The sequence below is a fragment of the Panulirus ornatus genome, chromosome 34 (assembly GCF_036320965.1).
Source record: "Panulirus ornatus isolate Po-2019 chromosome 34, ASM3632096v1, whole genome shotgun sequence".
Classification (NCBI taxonomy): Eukaryota; Metazoa; Arthropoda; class Malacostraca; order Decapoda; family Palinuridae; genus Panulirus; species Panulirus ornatus.
Window position 1 is genome coordinate 20,173,356 of NC_092257.1, and position 22,895 is coordinate 20,196,250.

General features: G+C 41.5%; 2 protein-coding genes across 12 annotated transcripts in view; one reads left to right on the forward strand and one right to left on the reverse strand.

The window, feature by feature from the left end:
- Positions 1 to 1,045, reverse strand: part of LOC139759980 (acyl-CoA-binding domain-containing protein 5-like) — a 50,145-nt gene extending 49,100 nt beyond the window's left edge. For 3 of the 5 annotated variants that reach the window (XM_071682706.1, XM_071682709.1, XM_071682705.1), the window contains exon 1: positions 814 to 951. The gene's annotated coding sequence lies outside the window, so the exon portion shown is untranslated. Of the gene's footprint in view, positions 1 to 813 lie in introns of all 5 variants that reach the window. The other 2 variants (XM_071682708.1, XM_071682707.1) reach the window with 2 other exon arrangements.
- The window catches only part of GatA (glutamyl-tRNA(Gln) amidotransferase subunit A, mitochondrial), a 106,772-nt gene that overhangs the window by 10,263 nt on the left and 73,614 nt on the right, over positions 1 to 22,895 (forward strand). For 2 of the 7 annotated variants that reach the window (XM_071682704.1, XM_071682698.1), the window contains exons 1-3: positions 1,283 to 1,524; positions 9,569 to 9,755; positions 19,921 to 20,211. In XM_071682704.1, coding sequence (XP_071538805.1) covers positions 9,577 to 9,755; positions 19,921 to 20,211 — 470 coding nt within the window. In that variant the 5' untranslated portion in view covers positions 1,283 to 1,524; positions 9,569 to 9,576. Of the gene's footprint in view, positions 1 to 854; positions 1,042 to 1,282; positions 1,525 to 9,568; positions 9,756 to 19,920; positions 20,212 to 22,895 lie in introns of those variants that run through there. The other 5 variants (XM_071682702.1, XM_071682699.1, XM_071682700.1 and 2 more) reach the window with 5 other exon arrangements.

The window sequence follows — 22,895 nt, forward strand, 5'->3', positions numbered from 1 at the left end:
GTACATCTGCATACAGTATGCTGGTCCAATTAAGTCGTTACATGATGCTCAAAATACTAGTTTTCTTTTTTTTTTGCCAGCTTTCATTTTTCATTTACCTTGTTTTTTAATTCACCCCATATTTCCTTTTCTTCAATGCCCAGCCCATCACTTATAGAACTTAATTAAAAAATTAAAGGTTGACGGGATAAGATAACTAATCAGCTAACACTGCAGTTTTCGGATAGATGCTTATAAGTTAATCTATTTCATTACAAGTGTATCATAAAAGGTGTACTTTCCTATTCTAACCTAACCTAACCCAACTATGCTATCCTTATCTAACCTAGTTGATGAAGCCAAGTTAGTTTGGCTTACTTTCAGCACCAGTAAAATAAAAAATAGAAAATTGCACCTTTAAATGCACCTGAATCATTGAAATTAAATATGTACAGAAAGCTATTATGTCTGAAAATTAGTTTGATAGGGTCCAGGTAGATAAACACCCTCAAGGTTGGTATTAGGTGTGATATAGCTAGGTTGGTTATCTCTGAGTCTTCCCTTTCTTTTATCTTTGAGTCTTTTCTTTTTTTTTATCTTTGAGTCTTTCCTTCTTCTTTTCCATTCATTACACTTGACATGTATTGTGCATGTATTGCACAAGGCTTTTCCCACATCCCTCTGGAAATTAAAACTAAATCGCGTCTCCACATGATTTATAAATTAGAATATCGCAAAGCACGAAAATCTAAATATCCATTATAGAGAGAAGACCTACAGCGATACATATCTTTCACCGAATTCAGAAACAACTCAGGTGTCCTATAAACTCACAGATACTTTGATAAATCCCAGATTTCTTCTTGAGTGCCTCCTGTGTCGTCATGCACTGCACATTCACTCCATCTCCTGCCTGACTATCGTATCATCACCAGCGATAACCCACCAACCAGGACGTGTCCATCGACCTTGACAGCTTTTAGGGTATCTGTATAATTCGTGAGACTCAGAAATCATGATGTGAATGAATAAATGCTCCTGAATCATTAAGCATCTTGACTGGTAATCAGTGGTCTTGTTGTATACATCATTGACGATGCTATAAAGTTGTCCTTTTTTTTTTCCCCTCCCCGACATCTCTGATAGATAATAGGGCCATCCAGTCAGCATTACTAGATTCTATGAGGTCATTTACTTAAAGGGAATCTAAATGATAATTTCAATCTCATATCTATTTTTTTCTTTCTTTACAAAATACGTAATTGTAATTTGTTTTACGTTTGGAACTCCTGAATTTCCAATGGTAAATAAAGATCAGCTGTTTTGGTCCCAAGGCTCGTAAGTACAAGCTGCCGGGTACATCAACAGCATTCAAATCAAAAAACAAAAATACGTGAAAAAACACAAAGACAGCAGTAAATGAGGCTACAAGAGCATAGAATTTCTGGATGAACTACATATACAAACTAGTACAAGGTCAAAAGATATGAAGATTGATATGGCATTGGAAGCAGAGTGAGGCAGACTATTGCTTCGCGAAGGCATGTACGTTATGGTATACACTGTAATGTAAAAGTCAATCATTTGATATGAATACCATTCTTACATACGTATCAGAGAATTAATGTTCTTACCAGGAGTATCTATTTTAATATTTGATCGCCGTTTCTCGCGTTAGCGAGGTAGCGCATGGAAAAGACGAAGAAGGTTGCATCCACTCTTATTTATTCACTAGTTGTCTTGTGTACTTCACCTAAACCACAGCTCCCTATCTGTAACCAGGCCCCACAGACATTATTATGGTTGTGTGAATAGAAGTTAGTATATGATTTAAAGATTTCTCCTGATAAGGTAGTTCTCTTGTTTACTAATGATTTTGAAGGGTTCATATTCACTCGAATCTATGGAATATGAAGTAGCAGGGATGTAGAACTCAAGGGAGGTGATGTGTTGACCTCTGACGATTCATAATGTCAGTTTGAAACTCACACAACTTTACTTTTCCGTATTCCTCTGTACTTACCGCTTATCGTAATTGGTCTAGACATGTTCCTGGAATATGAACTCATTGCATGCACATTTTATATATTTGTTTTGCTCCTATCTGGTGTTTTTCATTCTCTTTGATATTTTTTGATGCAAAAGATGATTATATTACAAAGAATGTTGACTCTGCTTTTCTATGAGTGCTTTTTGTTTGCAGTTAGTTGATTAACAATCAGTATAGAATTTATGTACTGGACTTCAAATTCATGTTTTCAGTGTTAAGTCTGTGTGTTGAAGATTTTCAAATATTCAAAAAGAATATTTATTTATTTATTTTGCTTTGTCGCTGTCTCCCGCATTAGCGAGGTAGCGCAAGGAAACAGACGAAAGAATGGCCCAACCCACCCACATACACATGTATATACATACACATCCACACACGCAAATATACATACCTATACATCTCAACATATACATATATATATACACACACAGACATATACATATATACACGTCCATAATTCATACTGTCTCTCTTTATTCATTCCCATTGCTGCCGCACCACACATGAAATAACAACCCCCTCCCTCCTCATGTGTGCGAGGTAGTGCTAGGAAAAGACAACAAAGGCCCCATTCGTTCACACTTAGTCTCTAGCTGTCATGTAATAATACACCGAAACCACAGCTCCCTTTCCACATCCAGGCCCCACAGAACTTTCCATGGTTTACCCCAGACACTTCACATGCCCTGGTTCAATCCATTGACAGCACGTCGACCCCGGTATACCACATCGTTCCAATCCACTCTATTCCTTGCATGCCTTTCACCCTCCTGCATGTTCAGGCCCCGATCACTCAAAATCTTTTTCACTCCATCTTTCCACCTCCAGTTTGGTCTCCTACTTCTCGTTCCCTCCACCTCTGACACATATATCCTCTTGGTCAATCTTTCCTCACTCATTCTCTCCACGTGACCAAACAATTTCAAAACACCCTCTTCTGCTCTCTCAACCACTCTTTTTATTACCACACATTACCCTATTACTTACTCGATCAAACCACCTCACACCACATATTGTCCTCAAACATCTCATTTCCAGCACATCCACCCTCCTGCGCACAACTCTATCCATAGCCCACGCCTCGCAACCATACAACATTGTTGGAACCACTATTCCTTCAAACATATCCATTTTTGCTTTCCGAGATAATGTTCTCGACTTCCACACATTCTTCAAGGCTCCCAGAATTTTCGCCCCCTCCCCCACCCTATGATTCACTTCCGCTTTCATGGTTCCATCCGCTGCCAAATCCACTCCCAGATATCTAAAACACTTCACTTCCTCCAGTTTTTCTCCATTCAAACTTACCTCCCAATTGACTTGACCCTCAACCCTAATAACCTTGCTCTTATTCACATTTACTCTCAACTTTCTTCTTTCACACACTTTACCAAACTCAGTCACCAGCTTCTGCAGTTTCTCACATGAATCAGCCACTAGCACTACATCATCAGCGAACAACAACTGACTCACTTCCCAAGCTCTCTCATCCACAACAGACTGCATACTTGCCCCTCTTTCCAAAACTCTTGCATTCACCTCCCTAACAACCCCATCCATAAACAAATTAAACAACCATGGAGACATCACACACCCCTGCCGCAAACCTACATTCACTGAGAACCAATCACTTTCTTCTCTTCCTACACGTACAGATGCCGTACATCCTCGATAGAAATTTATCACTGCTTCTGACAACTTGCCTCCCACACAATATATTCTTAATACCTTCCACAGAGCATCTCTATCAACTCTATCATATCCCTTCTACAGATCCATAAATGCTACATACAAATCCATTTGCTTTTCTAAGTATTTCTCACATACATTCCTCAAAGCAAACACCTGATCCACACATCCTCTACCACTTCTGAAACCACACTTCTCTTCCCCAATCTGATGCTCTGTACATGCCTCCACCCTCTCAATCAATAACCTCCCATATAATTTACCAGGAATACTCAACAAACTTATACCTCTGTAATTTGAGCACTCACCTTTGTCCCCTTTGCCTCTGTACAATGGCACTATGCAAGCATTCTGCCAGTCCTCAGGCACCTCACCATGAATCATACATACATTAAATAACCTTACCAACCAGTCAACAACACAGTCACCCCCTTTTTTTTATAAATTCCACTGCAATACCATCCAAACCCGCTGTCTTGCTGGCTTTCATCTTCCGCAAAGCTTTTACTACCTCTTCTCTGTTTACCACATCATTTTCCCTAACCGTGTCACTTTGCAGACCACCTCGACCAAAACACCTTATATCTGCCACTCTAACATCAAACACATTCAACAAAACTTCAAAATACTCACTCCACCTCCTTCTCACATCACCACTACTTGTTATCACCTCCCCATTAGCCCCCTTCACTGAAGTTCCCATTTGTTCCCTGGGGATAGGGGAGAAAGAATATTTCCCATGCATTCCTCACATGTCGTAGAAGGCGACTAAAGTGGACGGGAGCAGGAGGCTAGAAACCCTCCCCTCCTTGTATTTTAACTTTCTAAAAGGGGAAACAGAAGAAGGAGTCACGCGGGGAGTGCTCATCCTCCTCGAAGGCTCAGATTGGGGTGTCTAAATGTGTGTGGATGTAACCAAGATGAGAAAAAAGGAGAGATAGGTAGTTTGTTTGAGGAATGGAACCTGGATGTTTTGGCTCTGAGTGAAATGAAGGTCAAGGGTAAAGGGGAGGAGTGGTTTGGGAATGTCTTGGGAGTAGAGTCAGGGGTTAGTGAGAGGAGAAGAGCAAGGGAAGGAGTAGCACTACTCCTGAAACAGGAGTGGTGGGAGTATGTGATAGAGTGTAAGAAAGTAAACTCTAGATTGATATGAGTAAAACTGAAAGTGGTTGGAGAAAGATGGGTGATTATTGGTGCATATGCACCTGGGCATGAGAAGAAAGATCATGAGAGGCAAGTGTTTTGGGAGCAGCTGAATGAGTGTGCTAGTGGTTTTGATGCACGAGACCGGGTTATAGTGATGGATGATTTGAATGCAAAGGTGAGTAATGTGGCAGTTGAGGGAATAATTGGTATACGTGGGGTGTTGTAAATGGAAATGGTGAAGAGCTTGTAGATTTATGTGCTGAAAAAGGACTAGTGATTGGGAATACCTGGTTTAAAAAGAGAGATATACATAAGTATACGTATGTAAGTAGGAGAGATGGCCAGAGAGCGTTATTGGATTATGAGTAAATTGATAGGCGCGCAAAAGAGAGACTTTTGGATGTTAATGTGCTGAGAGGTGCAACTGGAGGGATGTCTGATCATTATCTTTTGGAAGCGAAGGTGAAGATTTGTAGAGGTTTTCAGAAAAGAAGAGAGAATGTTGGGGTGAAGAGAGTGGTGAGAGTAAGTGAGCTTGGGAAGGAGACTTGTGTGAGGATGTACCAGGAGAGACTGAGTACAGAATAGAAAAAGGTGAGAACAAAGGAGATAAGGGGAGTGGGGGAGGAATGGGATGCATTTAGGGAAGCTGTGATGGCTTGCGCAAAAGATGCTTGTGACATGAGAAGAGTGGGAGGTGGGCAGATTAGAAAGGGTAGTGAGTGGTGGGATGAAGAAGTAAGATTGATAGTGAAAGAGAAGAGAGAGGCATTTGGACGATTTTTGCAGGGAAATAATGCAAATGAGTGGGAGATGTATAAAAGAAAGAGGCAGGAGGTCAAGAGAAAGGTGCAAGAGGTGAAAAAGAGGGCAAATGAGAGTTGGGGTGAGAGAGTATCATTAAATTGTAGGGAGAATAAAAAGATGTTTTGGAAGGAGGTAAATAAAGTGTGTAAGACAAGGGAACAAATGGGAACTTCAGTGAAGGGGGCTAATGGGGAGGTGATAACAAGTAGTGGTGATGTGAGAAGGAGGTAGAGTGAGTATTTTGAAGTTTTGTTGAATGTGTTTGATTCAAAAAGAAATTATCTGTAATTTTATTGAGGACATTATTTTCTCAGTTTTGACATTTAGTGATAATATGACTCCAGGACCCCATTTATAGGACTACTACAACTTCAGTGCTGTTATAATCAGTAACAGAAGAGATAAACTCTTTTAGAGTGAGAAGGCCAAAGGTGACTTTTCACTCATAGTGTGACCACTAGCAGTAATCTGGTAACACTTACTTTTCTAATTGAAATGGGTGTACTTGTGAAAAATTACTTGTATTTGCTACATGTCCTTGAAGTTATGCTGCTTCACTGCCATCCACTTAAGGTACACCATCAGGTGTACTTGGCAAGATGCATGATATTTGTGGTATTTAGGGAAGTCTACTCATCACAGATGTAATAACTAAGGGTTTTCTTCACAAATATTAATCTTTTGTGCATTTATCATTATTTATTATACGTAATTGCTGTTTCCCACATCAGCTAGGTAGCGTCAGGAAACAGACAAAGAATGGCTCATCCACTCATATACACATGCATATACATAAACGCCCATATACGCACATATATATGCATATCAACATATACATACAGATACACAGACATCACATACATACACATGTACATATTCATACTTGCTTGCCTTCATCCATTCCTGTCGCTACCCTGCCCCACAGGAAAACAGCATCGCTATCTCCTGCTTGTTCATTTATTATCATTCATTATACATAATCACTGTTTCCTTCATCAGCTAGGTAGCATCAGGAAACAGATGAAGAATGGCCCATCCACTCATATACACATGCATGTACATAAATGCCCATATATGCACATATATGTATACATATCAACATATACATACACATACGCAGACATCACATACATACACATGTACATATTCATACTTGCTTGCCTTCATCCATTCCTGTCACTACCCTGCCCCACAGGAAAAACAGCATCACGATCCTCTGCTTGAGCGAGGTAGCACCAGGAATATAGACAAAAAGGCCAAATTCATTCACAATCAGTCTCTATCTGTCATGTGTAATGCACCAAAACCATAGCTCCTTATCCATATCCAGGCCCCATAGACCTTTCCATGGTTTACCCCAGATGCTTCACATGCCCTGGTTCACTCCATTGACAGCACATCAACCACATCGTTCCAATTCACTCTCTTCCTTGCAAGCCTCTCACCCTACTGTATGTTCAGGCCTCTATCACTCAAAATCTTTTTCACTCCTTCCTTCCACCTCCAGTTTGGCCTCCCACTTCTCCTTGTTCCCTCCACCTCAGACACATACATCCTCTTTGTCACTCTTTCCTCACTCCTCCTTTGTACAACCCAATATATAGCCCACTCACAACCATATAACATTGTTGGAACTACTATCCTTTTAAACATACCCATTTTTGCTTTCTGAGATAACATTCTCTCCTTCCATACATTCTTCATCGCTCTCAGAACCTTCGCCCCCTCCCCCACTCTGTGACTCACTTCCACTTCCATGGTTCCATCCGCAGCTAAGTCCACTCCGAGATATCTAAAATGCTTCACTTCTCCAATTTTTCTCCATTCAATTAACTTGTCCCTCAACCCCATTGAACCTAATAACCTTGCTCTTATTCACATTTACTCTCAACTTTCTTCCACGCACTTTTCCAAACTGTCACCAGCCTCTGCACTTTCTCACACGAATTGGTCAATAGAGCTCTATCATTGCCAAACAACAACTGACTCACTTCCCAGACCCTCTCATCCATAACAGACTGCATACTCACCCCTTCTCCATGCTCTTGCATTTACCTCCCTAACCACCCCATCCATAAACAAATTAAACAACCATGGGGACATCACTTGTCCCTGCCGCAGACCGACATTCATTGGGAAACAATCACTCTCCTTTCTTCCTGCTTGTACACATGCCTTACATCCTTGGTAAAAACATTTCACCATATACTCTTAAGACCTTCTATGTTTTACATATAATGATATAAGGCACTCAGTGTAATAATGATAAGCCTGCCATAGCTCTGAAACTCTTTTTTCTATGTTACCAGAATTATCTAGCCTTCCTTTATCATACGACAGTGCTCTCATATGGCTAGTTCATCACTGTCATGATTTCAGTGGTTTTAAAGTAGATGATCAACCATGAGCTCAGGCTAGAAAGTTAAAAAATGGGAGCATGACATCACTGAGCACATCATAGATAGGAACCAGTGAGCATCATAACAGTAGGCTCATGACTTTTTCAAGCAATGAGAATCAAGCTAAACCTCTTGGGCCAGTCTTACACCGAGTAGTTGTGTGTGTTGTGCTTGTGCTTGCTATCTTTTGTTCTTGAGTTTGAACTAATAGTGTGTAAAATGAGTTCATATAGTGAAATGCAGTTCTAAACTGAGTTTGTCTGATTGTGAAATGCAGCTTGATATATCGGAAAACTCTCAGAAGAGTATAGGCTACAACACAAGCATAGCTAGGGCTGCACAGTTCACCAAAGAAATGCTGCCCATGCTGCCTACTGTATCAGTTCTTTGTCATCCATCACAGTTTGAAAACTCATAATTTGCCATTCTGGAAATTTTACACATGTATCTACATGTTAGTCTCAGAGGTTGAGGCTTAGCCTATTTCTAAGAAATCAGAGGATCAGGGGTACAACATCATGGTTGGCAGCCATAGAACATCAGTGGCAGAGTCTAGGTTGTGTTGAGCCAGTTCATGAGTAAAGTGAAAATAGCTGTTCATTAACGCTACCTCGCTAATGCGGGAAATGGCGGATAGTTTAAAAGAAAGAAAGAAAGATTATATATTTTCATCTTTTGAATAACATTTTTAGTCCTCAAAAGTTTTGAGGACTAGTTCATGTACATTTTGGTTTATGGTATTATGGTTCCATGCCTCCTGTTTACATTGAAACCATAATTTGGCAGACTGGTTTTATCATGAACACTCATGATACCTGTCTTGTGTTACATCCCAACCCATCTGTATTTAGATCATAGTACCCTTTCTTTTCTATCATTCATATAATGTGACAAAATATACTTTAAAATGATACCATATTAATCAAAATCTATGAATTTCCATGAATGTTATGGCTATTTAGTTTCTTAAAAGTCTGATGCTTGTTTTCTTGAATTTTGTATAGCCTGCTTTTCACTGCTGTTCTTAATGCCTCATATAACAAGAGGGCAAAGACCTCATACAAATCTCTTTGATATTTCACATAGACCTACCAGTCTATGAAAAAATGTAGGCTGAAGAGTCTGACTGCAATGCATGGAATTTAACTGCAAGCATTTCTGGCCATATATTTTGCCTTAAGACCAAGGTGGGCAGCTTGACAGTTTTGATTGTATGCTCTACAGCTGCAGAATAGAATGTGAATTGCTGTAATGCATAATTTAGGGTGTAGACTTAGTAATTATGTTAAGATGGTGCATTGCTCAGAGACCTGAAGTGTGGTTGGAGTTGATTTTTGATAAATGTCTTGCACTTGTTAAAGTAATATGAAATATTGTTGAGATTTTAAGATGTTTTCCCTGTTAATGTGGGTTATAGTTTCATTTGCCGCATTCTTTTTATTACATATGTGGATTGTTAATATCAGTGTAATGTATCATGGTGTCATTGTGGTTGCAGATATAGTAATGAATTATCTGATGGGAAGTATAGGAGAAGCTGTGGCTCTTCTTAAACAACGGGCTCTATCACCCTTGGAGCTCTGTGAAGCAGCCTTGCAGCGTCAAGAAACAGTGGCTAGTTTACGCGCTTTTATCACCTGTACCCCAAAATCAGCCAGAGAAGCAGCATTTCATTCACAGAAGAGGTAACAAAGGAGTGGTTTGCAGCTTTATACCAAGTTTTTATATTAGTACCTCATTCATTATCAAATGTTACAAAATGCATTGTCATAGACTCTCCTTTACCAAGAACTCAGATTAAGGTAGGAATGTAGAATTTGCCTTATCAAGCCAAAAGTTGAGAAAGTTAGATATCTAGAAGATATGTTGGAATAGATTTTTATGTCAGAATTTTACATTTAGAACTTTATTTTGAATTATTGTCACAACTTACATATTTTGCAGATGGTGGTGAATATCTGTTGCAGTATAATCATGTACACAGCTGGTTTTTAGTTGTATCGTAGCTTCTCATAAGTTTTTAGTTAAAGCTTAACAGACTGATGAAAGAAAAGTAAAGATGAAGTTAAAACAGGAAAGCATTGTGTTATGAACCTTCAGATGCAGACATGACGAAAGAAGCTGTTGTTGATTGTGTGGTACTATATGACATTGTTTTATCAGAATTCTCATTAACAAATACACTTATATTACAGAAAAAGATCATGGACTGCTACCCATCGTCCACTGTATTTGAATTAGTCCACTATATAGAGTTAGCATACTATTTTTGATACCCCTCACTCTAAACATCAGTTCTGAGTAAACCCATGCAACCATTTCACCTTGTTTTGTGTACAAGTTTAGCTGTTTGTGTTTTAACTATTTTTTGTGTACTTTTTGATTGCATTTTAATTGCTGACTCGTAATCATTTCTTCATTTCCGTACTTGTACCTCTACCCTTTTTATTTTGTCAGGGGACCCAACAAATCTTTTACCATATACTGCTCCCACCTTTATCTCTCCTTCCATATCACCAGATTTACCCAAGATAGCTTCCAAATTCTTGAGTTCTGTCACCTTTTCCAGCGTTTTCCCCAGTGAACTTAACTAGGGCATAGGAAGCATCCAGGGAAACAGTGGAAAGGTCTTTGGGGCCTAGTTGTGGATTGGGGGCTGTCTTGTCAGTGCATTACACATGACAGCTATAGAATGGATAAGAGCAAAGATGGCTTCCTTTTTTTTCTAACGCTACCCCAGTAATGATGGAAACAGCAAACAAGTGCAGAATTATTTTTAAAGGCATGTTCACCATTTCCTGCCAATGTGGGAAACAGCAAACAAGTGAATGTATAGCATATATATCTTTTATAGCATGGGCCATAGATAGGGTTGTACAGAGGAGGGTGGATATGTTGGAAATGAAATGTTTGAGGACAGTATGTGGTGTGAGGTGGTTTAATTGAGTAAATAAATGAAAGGGTAAGAGAGATGTGTGGAAATAAAATGAGTGCGGTTAAAAGCACAGAAGAGGGTGTGTTGAAATGGTTTGGACATATGTAGAGAATGAGTGAGGAAAGATTGACAAAGAGGATATATTTGTCAGAGGTGAAGGGAGCAAGGAGAAGCAGGAAACCAAGGTGGAGTGAAAAAGATTTTGAGCTGTCAGGGCCTGAACATACAGGAGGGTGAGAGGCATGCAAGGAATAGAGTGAATTGGAACAGTGTGATATACTGGGGTCAAAATGCTGTCAGTGGATTGAACCAGGCATACCAAGTGTCAGGGAGAAACCATGGAAAGGTCTCTGGGGCCTGGTTGTAGATAGGGAGCTGTGGTTTCGGTGCATTACACATGACAACTTCCTGAACCTTGGCCCCTTCCCTACCCTGTGTCTCACTTTCGCTTCCATGGTTCCATCCTCTGCTAAGTCCACTCCCAGGTATCTGAAAGACTTCACTTCTTCCAATTTTTCTCCATTCAAACTTACATCCCATTTAACTTGTCCCTGAACCCTAATGAGCCTAATAACCTTGGTCTTATTCACATTTACTCTCAACTTTCTCCTTTCACACATTTTTCCAAACTCAGTCACCAACCTCTGCAGTTTCTCACCCAAATCAGCCACCAGCTCTGTATCATCAGCAAACAACTGACTCACTTCCTAGGCCCTCTCATCCACAACAGACTGCATACTCTACCCTCTCTCAAAAACTCATGCATTTACTTCCCTATCCACCCCATCCATAAACAAGTTAAACAAACATGGGGACATCACACACCCCTGCTGCAAACCAACATTCAGTGAGAAACAATCACTCTCCTCTCTTCCTACTCATACACATGCCTTACATCTTTGGTAAAAACTTTTCACTGCTTCTAGCAACTTACTAGATCGTTTGTCATCCCATTTCTTCATTCGTGCTTGGGTCCCTGTTAAATTCTGCCGAGCGGCTTCCCAACACCTTTGAAGTTTCTCTTTTAATTCGCTAACGGAGTCCAACAGGCCAACACTCACTCGTGTTCAGCCACACTTCTTTCAGTAATTTAAGAGGCCCTTGGACCTCATGGGCAAACATCAGCTCAAAGGGGGAGAAACCTAGAGATTCATTAGTCACTTCTCTTGTGGCGAAGAGAAGAAATGGGAGCCCCTTATCCCAGTCCTTAGTGTTGTCAGCACAATACTTCTTTAACATGGACTTCAGGGTGGAATGGTAACATTCCAATGCTCCCTGGCTCTGAGGGTGATAAGCAGTGGAGGTAATCTTACCGATACCCAGCTCCCTCAGGGTTTGTTGAAAAGTCCTGGACATGAAATTGGATCCCCGATCAGATTGCACCTCTTTGGGAAGTCCAAACTTTGTGAAGAAGCTAAGCAGCTCCTGGACAACAGTCTTGGCATTCATGCTTCTTAATGGTATTGCCTCGGGATATCTCGTAGCCATATCAATACTACTTGAAATGTAACAGTGGCCAGCGGAGGTTCTTGGCAATGGACCCACAATGTCAACTATGACTCGGTCAAATGGAGCTTCAGATGGGGGAATAGGAACTAAGGGAGCGGCCTTAAGCTTCTGATTAGGCTTTCCCATCACTTGACAAGTATGACACATCTGTATGTACTGAGCGACATCCCGGCAGACACTAGGCCAATATACATTCCGCCACTCTCGGCCCAGGGTCTTCCTCACCCCTAAATGACCGGTGAAGCTTGAGTCATGTGTAAGCTTCAAAATCTCCCTCGTGTAGGGACACAGCACTACCACCTGGTGGACTGCCTGCCACTCCTCGTCTTCCCCATTACATGACACTGGACACCACCTCCTCATTAACAACCTATCCTGGAGGTAATAACCATCAGCTGATTCTTCAGCCAACTCAGACAATTTTTTAAACCCTGGTTCGGCTCTCTGTAATGTCCTCAGATTCTGCCGAGACAAATCATCAGCCTCACCTGTTGAATCTGGCTCAGAGTCTAAATCAGCAAAGAAGGTATCAGTGAGCTCCGCCTCCCCCGGCTCACTCTCGGGGAGTGACTGCAGTTTTCCCACCTCAAGCTCTGTCTCCTGGGACCTGCAACCTGCTTTCTTAGCGGACATGGACCGGGTAACTGCGCACAAGGGGAATATCCCCAGTACCTCTTCCTGAAGCCGCTCTGTCTCTGCGGACTCCACTGGTGTCACCGACACCACCGGCACTGGGTTCATCTTCCCACCTGCTAGGTCATTGCCTAACACAAAGTCCACTCCTGAGACAGGCAACCGATCTACAGCCCCTACCTGGGCAGGGCCTGTGAAGAGTTCTGTTTCCACACTCACATCGGCTAGTGGAACGGCCTTGGGACCTGACAGCCCATCTAGCAAGACTCGGTCTCCAGACTCTCCTCGCAGCACCAAGCCATCCAACATCAGGGACTGCAGCGCACCAGAGTCCCGTAATACAGTCACATTTTGTCGTACACCACATCTACTAACATAGCCCTCAGACAGGAACGCATTGTAGTTCCCACAGAACGGATGCTTAACTATAGATTGATCAACACTCTTGCAGCCCCTCACTTTCCTAAGAGCAGGGATAGCCTCACTTTACTAAGTGGCCCTAAAGTTGAGAAGAGACTCACTGACCTACGCTTGGCAGAGTCTCTGGATTCCTTCACCAGAGCCCAACAATCCTTCACCTAGTGCCCAGCCTTGCCACAGTGAAAACAAACCTTAACTCTCTCGGAGTATTTCCCCTGACTTTTATGAGTTACCGGCAAGGGAGCAGATTCAGGTGGGATTACATGACCTCTAGACCTCCCTCTGCTGTCAAAACCCTTTGAACGTCTTTCCGCATCAAATTTGAGATTTAGCATGTACTCATCTGCTAGTTTCCCAGCCTCCTCAAAATTCTCCGCTGCTTTAGTTATTATGCTCTGCAGTACATCACGGGGTACACTGTCCTTACATTCCTCGAGTACAACTAGTTTTAGGATCGACTCAGCATCATAAGCTTGTTCAAAGCGTACCTACTGCAAGCATACCTTGTACTTTTCACGAAAGTAATCTAGGTAGTTTTGATCAGGACGCTTAATTTTAGCTCGAAATTTGAGTCGGTGTGCTTCCGGACTTAACTGATAAGAATTCAGCACTGCCTGTTTCACGACCTCATAATCACTGCATTGGTCACCGGTCAATGCAGTGTATGCGGACCCCGCCTTACCAACAAGATGGGGACGTATCACGGTCGTCCAAGCCGACTTTGGTCAAGAGCAGTCCTGGGCAGTCTGTTCAAACTTAAGGTAAATGATAGCCACGTCATCTTCACAGAACTCTGGTACGAGATGTAAGTTACTCAACTGAGACGACACTGGTCCTGAAGGTGAAGCGTTCTGTCATAATTCTTCACGTTCGAAAGCGAACCTAGCTTTTTCAGTCAGCTCCTTCTGTACCTGCACCTGTGTTGTTGTGCTTGTGCATTGACCTTAGCTATCTCTAGTTGGATTCGCCAGTATTTGGGATCAACATTAACATCACTAGGGATATGGGGAGGGATTGAGGCTTCGGCCAATCTCAATGATGGGACGGTATTGTCGACAACTAATTTCAACATCAGGCATGGCATCTACGATCTGTTTGCCAACAAAATGATTTATTAATAAAGTCTCCGACTGTCCTTTACAAGTAGTCCGGTCATAATTCACTTTTAACCTATCCGCAACAAGCCTCAACTTATAAGTTGTTAAAGATTTAATGTCCTCAGGAGAGGGCTTAGATCGACAGAAATGGTCAACGTCAGCATCGCTGGTCAACGGCATGATTAACGAATCAAGGAGAGAGATTCCGTTTAGGCAAGAAATATCCTGGCACAAGGTCGCCAATTCATATGTTACAAACTCTATACTTATTCTAGCGAGGTCGCCAATTACATATATATGTTACAAATACTATACTGATCCTTGTCTTTGCAAGGATGTTAAATTTGTTATGTCACAACACAGGATAACACTATCTTAAAGTCATGGGATTGAATCAAACACCAGCATCGAAACTGTTTGTAATGAAACTAAAGAGTACAAAATGACATACACATGAATCAGACACAAATCATTTACGTTAGGACTGAACATGAGTTTAACATTCCAGGTAAGATTTCAAACCAGGAGATCTCTTTCCTTTATGACAATTTATCTTCAATAACATGATTCAAGATACACTTATTGTTAGACACTTTTATGACAAATTACCATACTCTAGGACACTCGAAATTAAATGACAGAGGCAAAACAACACCGTAGAATCTATATCGCGCACTTCACTCGGGTAACGAGCTTTGGGATGGAGAGAAAACCACTTACCTCGCTGGGCTAGAGAAGGGATCGGGCTCAGCGGGTGTCAGAGGTTTTTATTACAAGTAGAAACGACTTGCATCTACCCTGTTACCCTACAATGCTACCCTTGATTGGCTATGGGCCTAAGGTCCAGTTGTGATTGGAGGAGGGTGGTTCCTAAGTGCCACTCCTACTTGGCTGGAGGGCCACAGGTCCGGCGGTGATTGGAGAAGGAGCTATCCGTGAAACTGCTGGTTGGCTGAAGGATCCTAAATCTATCCCACATCTTGCCTAAAGCTGAACCTCCTCTTGTCCTGCCAGTGATGACACTGTACAGGAGGCTGTAGGCTGACCTCCCAACTTGACCTGGTGCCTCGGATGAAAGGTCCAAGTGTTGTGGTTAACCGACCACGCGGCCATGTGGAATCTCCTGAGGCATGGGAACGTAGCAGGCCTAAGGGTCCTGTTTTCCCCTCGGTTGTCCTGTCCTGGAATATCACTTACACCATGAGTAAGAAGACACACACACATACATATATACCCGAACATGTGGGCACACACACATGTTCGTAACAACCTCTGGAATCTCCAGAGGCGTGGGAACACAGCAGGCCTGATGGTCCGGCTCCCCCTCGGTCGTCCTGCCATAAAAATATCACTTACACCATAACCACAAAGACACACACATACATACATATATAGACAGACATGTGGGCACATACACACATGTTCGTAACAACATATATACACATGTACATAATTCATACTTGCTGCCTTTATTCATTCCCATCGCTACCCCGCCACACATGAAATGACAACCACCTCCCCCTGCAAGCGCTTGAGGTAGCGCTAGGAAAAGACAACAAAGGCCACGTTCGTTCACACTCAGTCTCTAGCTGTCATGTATAATGCACTGAAACCACAGTTCTCTTTCCACATCCAGGCCCCACAAAAATTTCCATGGTTTACCCCAGATGCTTCACATGCCGTAGTTCAATCCATTGACAGCACTTCAACCCCGGTATACCACATTGTTCCAATTCATTCTGTTCCTTGCATGCCTTTCACCCTCCTGCATTTTCAGGCCCTGATTGCTCAAAATCTTTTTCACCCCATCCTTCCACCTCCAATTTGGCCTCCCACTTCTCCTCGTTCCCTCCACCTCTGACACATATATCCTCTTTGTTAATCTTTCCTCACTCATTTTCTCCATGTGACCAAACCATTTCAATCCACCCTCTTCTGCTCTCTCAATCACACACTTTTTATTACCACACATCTCTCTTACCCTTTCGTTACTTACACGATCAAACCACCTCACACCACATATTGTCCTCAAACATCTCATTTCCAACACATCCACCCTCCTCTGCACAACCCTATCTATAGCCCACACCTCACAACCATATAACATTGTTGGAATCACTATTCCTTCACACATACCCATTTTTGCTTTCCGACATAATGTTCTTGCCTTCCGCACATTTTTCAGTGCTCCCAGAACTTTCGCCCCCTCCCCCACCCTGTGACTCACTTCCACTTCCATGGTTCCATCCGCTGCCAAATCCACTCCCAGATATCTAAAACACTTCACTTCCCGTAGTTTTTCTCCATTCAAACTTACCTCCCAGTTGACTTGTCTCTCAACCCTACTGAACCTAATAACCTTGCTCTTATTCACATTTACTCTCAGCTTTCTTCTTTCACACTTTTTACCAAACTCAGTCACTAGCTTCTGCTTTTTCTCACCCAAATCAGCCACCAGTGCTGTATCATCAGCGAACAACAACTGATTCACTTCCCAAGCCCCCTCATCCACAACAGACTGCATACTTGCCCCTCTCTCCAAAACTCTTGCATTCATCTCCCAAACAAGCCCATCCATAAACATATTAAACAGCCATGGAGACATCACACACCCGTGCCGCAAACCGACATTCACTGAGACCATTCACATTCCTCTCCTCTTACTCGTACACATGCCTTACATCCTCGATAAAAACGTTTCACTGCTTCCATGCACGTATACATACACATACATGCACATATACATACATATACATATCAATGTATACATACATACATACACATACACAGACATTTACATGTATACACATGTACTTATTAGTCACCCATCTCTCTCCATGCACTTTCAGTTTTACCCACATCAATCTTGAATTTACTTTCTTACATTCTATCACATACTCCCACAACTCCTGCTTCAAAAGTAGTGCTACTCATTCCTAGCTCTTGTCCTGTCACCAAACCCTGACTTTACTCCCAAGACTTAACTAAACTACTCTTCCCCTTTACCCTTGAGCTTTGTTTCACTTAAAGCTAAAACATCCAGGAGCATACTTCCTGTCTCTCCTTTCTTCTCATCTTTGTTACATCCACACACATTCAGACACCCCAGTTCAGCTGAGCCTTTGAGGAATATGAGCACTCCCTGCTTGACTCCTTCTTCTGTTTCCCTTTTTAGAAATTCAAATACAAGTGTAGGGTGTTTGGATTGAGGGGTTATGCAGAGTGAGTTATGGAAAGTAGTTATGTGAAGAAAAGAGTGATGGTGAAAGTCTTGCATAAGATGAAATGTGGTAAGGTGGCTGAAGTGGATGGTATTGCAGTGGGCTCTCTTAAGATGGGTGATGACTGTGTTGTTGATTGATAAGATAGGATTTTCAGTGTATGTATGGATCATGGTGAGGTGCCTGAATATAGGTGGATTGCATGTGTAGTGCATTTGTATAAAGGCAAGGGGGACAAAGGCATGTGTTTGAACTGTGGAATTTATAGAGAGAACCTGATGGATTTTATGGGAAAGCAGTCATCGAAAGGATGAAGGCATGTACAATGCATCAGAATGGGGAGGAACAATTTGGTACCTGGTAGATGATGTGAGGATTAGGTGTTTGCTTGAAAGAATATGTGTGAAAAGTCCTTGACATTTATGGATTTGGAGAAGGCATATGAGAGGGTTAATAGACATGCCTTGTGTAAGGTCCTGTGAATATATGGTGTGGGAGGAAAGCTGTTAGAGGCAGTGAGAAATCTTTATCAAGATTGTAATGCATTATGCCAAAGGTTGAGAGGAGGGTAAATGGTTCCAGGTGAAGGTTGGTCTGCAGCAGGCATGTGTGATATCACCATGGCTCTTTGATTTATTTATGGATGGGATGGTGAAGGAGGTAGAAACAAGGGTCTTTGAGAGAGAATTGAGTATGCAGTCTGCAGGGGGTGATGGGGCTCAGGAAATGAGTCACTGTTTTTTGCTGATAACATAACTCTGATGGCAGATTCAGGTGAGAAACTGCAGATGTTGGGGTCTGAGTTTAGTAGAGTGTATAAATGGAGGTAGCTGAGAGTCAGTGGGAATAAAAGTTTGTTAGATTTAGCAGTGGAGAGGGACAGGTTAGTTGGGATATGAGTTTGAAAGAAGAAAATTTTGAGGAAGTGGAATGCTTTATATACTTGGGAGTCAACATAGCAGTAAATAGAATCATGGAAGCAGAAGTGAGTTATAGGGTGGATGTGAAGGCGAAGGTTCTGAGAGCATTGGAGAATGTGTGGAAAAAGAGATCATTATCTGGGAGGGCAAAAATCGGTATATGTGAAGGTATAGTAGTTCCAGTGATATTGTGCAGATGCAAGGCATGGGTATGGATGAGAATGAGGGGAAGAGGGTGGATGTGTTGAAAATGAAGTTTTGAGAATAATATTTGGGGAAGAGTGTGGGTAATAAATCTGAAGGTTTGCCTTAAATGGTTTAGAAATATGTAGATAATGAGTAAGGAGAGTTTGACAAAGAGGTTTTATGTGTTAAAAGTGGATGGGACCAGGAGAAGGGGGAGACCAATTGGAGATGGAAGGATGGATTGTGAAAGATTTTGGATGCTTGGGACCTGAACATTCAGGAAGGTGGAAGGCTACATAAGATATGGTGAATTGGAATGACATGGTATACAGGAGGTAACTTATTGTCAGTGGGTTGAACCAGGGCATATGAAGGAACCAATAGAAACCATGGAAAAGTTTGAATCCTGAAACCTGCCACAAATTTCATTAGATTATACTCATACATCCTTCCTCTGCCAGTGAACACAACATTGATAAGGTATATATACACATTGAAGTGACTCAACAAGCTTCAAACAACTACCCTCCCAATCCAGTCTTAGACCACCCCACCAGATATACACCCATCGGAGATTATACTTCCAAGATACATCCTAGTTACACTCTTGCATCTGTGTTTCAGAAACAGTACATCTCTTCAACCTTACAAACACTGTTTTGACTTATCACAAACCTCGTTATGCCCAAGATGCAATTTCAACTCCGAATATGCTTAACCCTTACTCCACCTTTGGATTGTGTTCATTGTATGACCTGTGGATGTGGCCAGCTTCCTGAATGCTGTGGCAGCTCTGTAGAAAGGACCTCTGGGGCAAGAAGGTAAATTCAAATGTGATGAAACCTTGGTAAAATCCTCTAAGTGGTAACTTCTGGAAATGTTCATGTGAATCTTCAATGGAGCCTTAAGTATACTCTCTCTTTTTTCAGATATGACAGAGGAGAGAGTATTGGTCCGTTAGATGGGATTCCAGTGGCTATAAAGGATAACTTCTGCACTTTGGGCATTCCAACAACTTGTGGATCAGTGATGCTGCAAGACTATGTTCCTCCTTACTCTGCTACAGTAGTAAAGAGACTACAAAAAGCTGGAGCAATTATCATTGGCAAAACAAATATGGATGAATTTGCAATGGGATGTGGAACTATAGACTCCTTCTTTGGTCCTACAAAGAATATTCACTGCTCTGGAGTCAAGTATGAGTTTCGGCACTTAAAAAGGTAAATTAAGATTTACATAATCCTGTATGTTTGCATATGTCAGTGTTATATATATTTATATGAATTTTTTTATGTACTTTGTAGGGTTACCTATTTGTATACCTGTCTTTGCATATGTGCAGCATAAAACTAGTTCAGAATTGTGAAGGATAAACATATATGGTTATCACTAAGGGCAGTAAGAAATTTTGCTGCAAACTGAAGGTGTGTGTTTTCCAATTCCTTTAACTATTTCTGTCACGTGATGTTTGCGTCATCCTCACATTGAATTGACACGAGTAAAATTCCTCTTTTGCTATCACTGAATGTTATGCACTCATCTTTGGTAGCCTTTATAATCCAGCACTTGAGAGGGTACTGGTCCTCACTAAAATGGCACTCGGGTTGCAGAATTCACTGCTCTCTTGTCTGGGCACTGCCCAGGCATGTGCATGCTACCTCAGTCTGTTATTTGCTCTGTGTTGAATTGCTATGTGTGGTTAACTACATGAGGCAACTGACACTGCAGAAACTGTTTAAGAAGGCATCGATGTGTTAAACATCCCAAGAAGAGCAATTCCAACCCCTTCACTAAACCCCTTGCCTGAGATGAGTTTTGATGATCCTGCAAGCACACCCAGATCAAATCTATAGTGGGTAAAATGCAGAAAAGGTCTCTTTAGAGGTATCAACCCTCTTGCAGCAGGATGACACCCATGTGTATTTGTTCTTATCTCCAGCTAAGCCATATGTCATCTTCGGCACTTCAGCCACTGTGTAATCACTTGTTGTTACCTAAATCTTCAATGCGTGTTTTGAAATCAGAAACAAGAAAGAATTTTTGATACAGTTTTTGATACAGTTGATAAGAAGACAGTGAGACCAAGGATTAGATACGTAAGAAGAAAAGTACTACACATTGAGCATTCCTAATCCGAAATCCGAGATGCTCCAAAATCCGAAACTTTGAGTGGCAGCATGACATTACAAGCTGAAAATTCCACACCTAAGCACATTATTTTTCATTGTATTAATGGTATTTCATATTTTTTTTTGCTGTTAAGTACTTATGCTTGAATAAGTGTAAGAAAATGATTGCTTATCAGTAGCATGTAGATTCAGAGTCAGGAATGAAGGTGATCCCAGACAACCACAGATTGTTCACATGAGCAGCTGAGGTTGTGACACCATAGCTTTCTGATGGTTCAGTGTTACACAAACTTTATTTCATGTGCAAAATTATTAGAAATATTGTATAGATTACCTTCAGGCTATGTGTATAAGATGTATATGAAACTTAAATGGATTTTGCATTTAGACTTAGGTCCCATTTCCATGATATTTCATTATGTATATGCAAATGTTCCAAATGTATACGTATGTAAGTAGGAGAGATGGCCAGAGAGCGTTATTGGATTACGTGTTAATTGACAGGTGCGCGAAAGAGAGACTTTTGGATGTTAATGTGCTGAGAGGTGCAACTGGAGGGATGTCTGATCATTATCTTGTGGAGGCTAAGGTGAAGATTTGTATGGGTTTTCAGAAAAGAAGAGTGAATGTTGGGGTGAAGAGGGTGGTGAGAGTAAGTGAGCTTGGGAAGGAGACTTGTGTGAGGAAGTACCAGGAGAGACTGAGTGTAGAATGGAAAAAGGTGAGAACAATGGAAGTAAGGGGAGTGGGGGAGGAATGGGATGTATTTAGGGAATCAGTGATGGATTGCGCAAAAGAGGCTTGTGGCATGAGAAGAGTGGGAGGTGGGTTGATTAGAAAGGGTAGTGAGTGGTGGGATGAAGAAGTAAGATTATTAGTGAAAGAGAAGAGAGAGGCATTTGGACGATTTTTGCAGGGAAAAAATGCAATTGAGTGGGAGATGTATAAAAGAAAGAGACAGGAGGTCAAGAGAAAGGTGCAAGAGGTGAAAAAGAGGGCAAATGAGAGTTGGGGTGAGAGAGTATCATTAAATTTTAGGGAGAACAAAAAGATGTTTTGGAAGGAGGTAAATAAAGTGCATAAGACAAGGGAGCAAATGGGAACTTCAGTGAAGGGTGCAAATGGGGAGGTGATAACAAGTAGTGGTGATGTGAGAAGGAGATGGAGTGAGTATTTTGAAGGTTTGTTGAATGTGTTTGATGATAGAGTGGCAGATATAGGGTGTTTTGGTCGAGGTGGTGTGCAAAGTGAGAGGGTTAGGGAAAATGATTTGGTAAACAGAGAAGAGGTAGTAAAAGCTTTGCGGAAGATGAAAGCCGGCAAGGCAGCAGGTTTGGATGGTTTTGCAGTGGAATTTATTAAAAAAGGGGGTGACTGTATTATTGACTGGTTGGTAAGGTTATTTAATGTATGTATGACTCATGGTGAGGTGCCTGAGGATTGGCGGAATGCGTGCATAGTGCCATTGTACAAAGGCAAAGGGGATAAGAGTGAGTGCTCAAATTACAGAGGTATAAGTTTGTTGAGTATTCCTGGTAAATTATATGGGAGGGTATTGATTGAGAGGGTGAAGGCATGTACAGAGCATCAGATTGGGGAAGAGCAGTGTGGTTTCAGAAGTGGTAGAGGATGTGTGGATCAGGTGTTTGCTTTGAAGAATGTATGTGAGAAATACTTAGAAAAGCAAATGGATTTGTATGTAGCATTTATGGATCTGGAGAAGGCATATGATAGAGTTGATAGAGATGCTCTGTGGAAGGTATTAAGAATATATG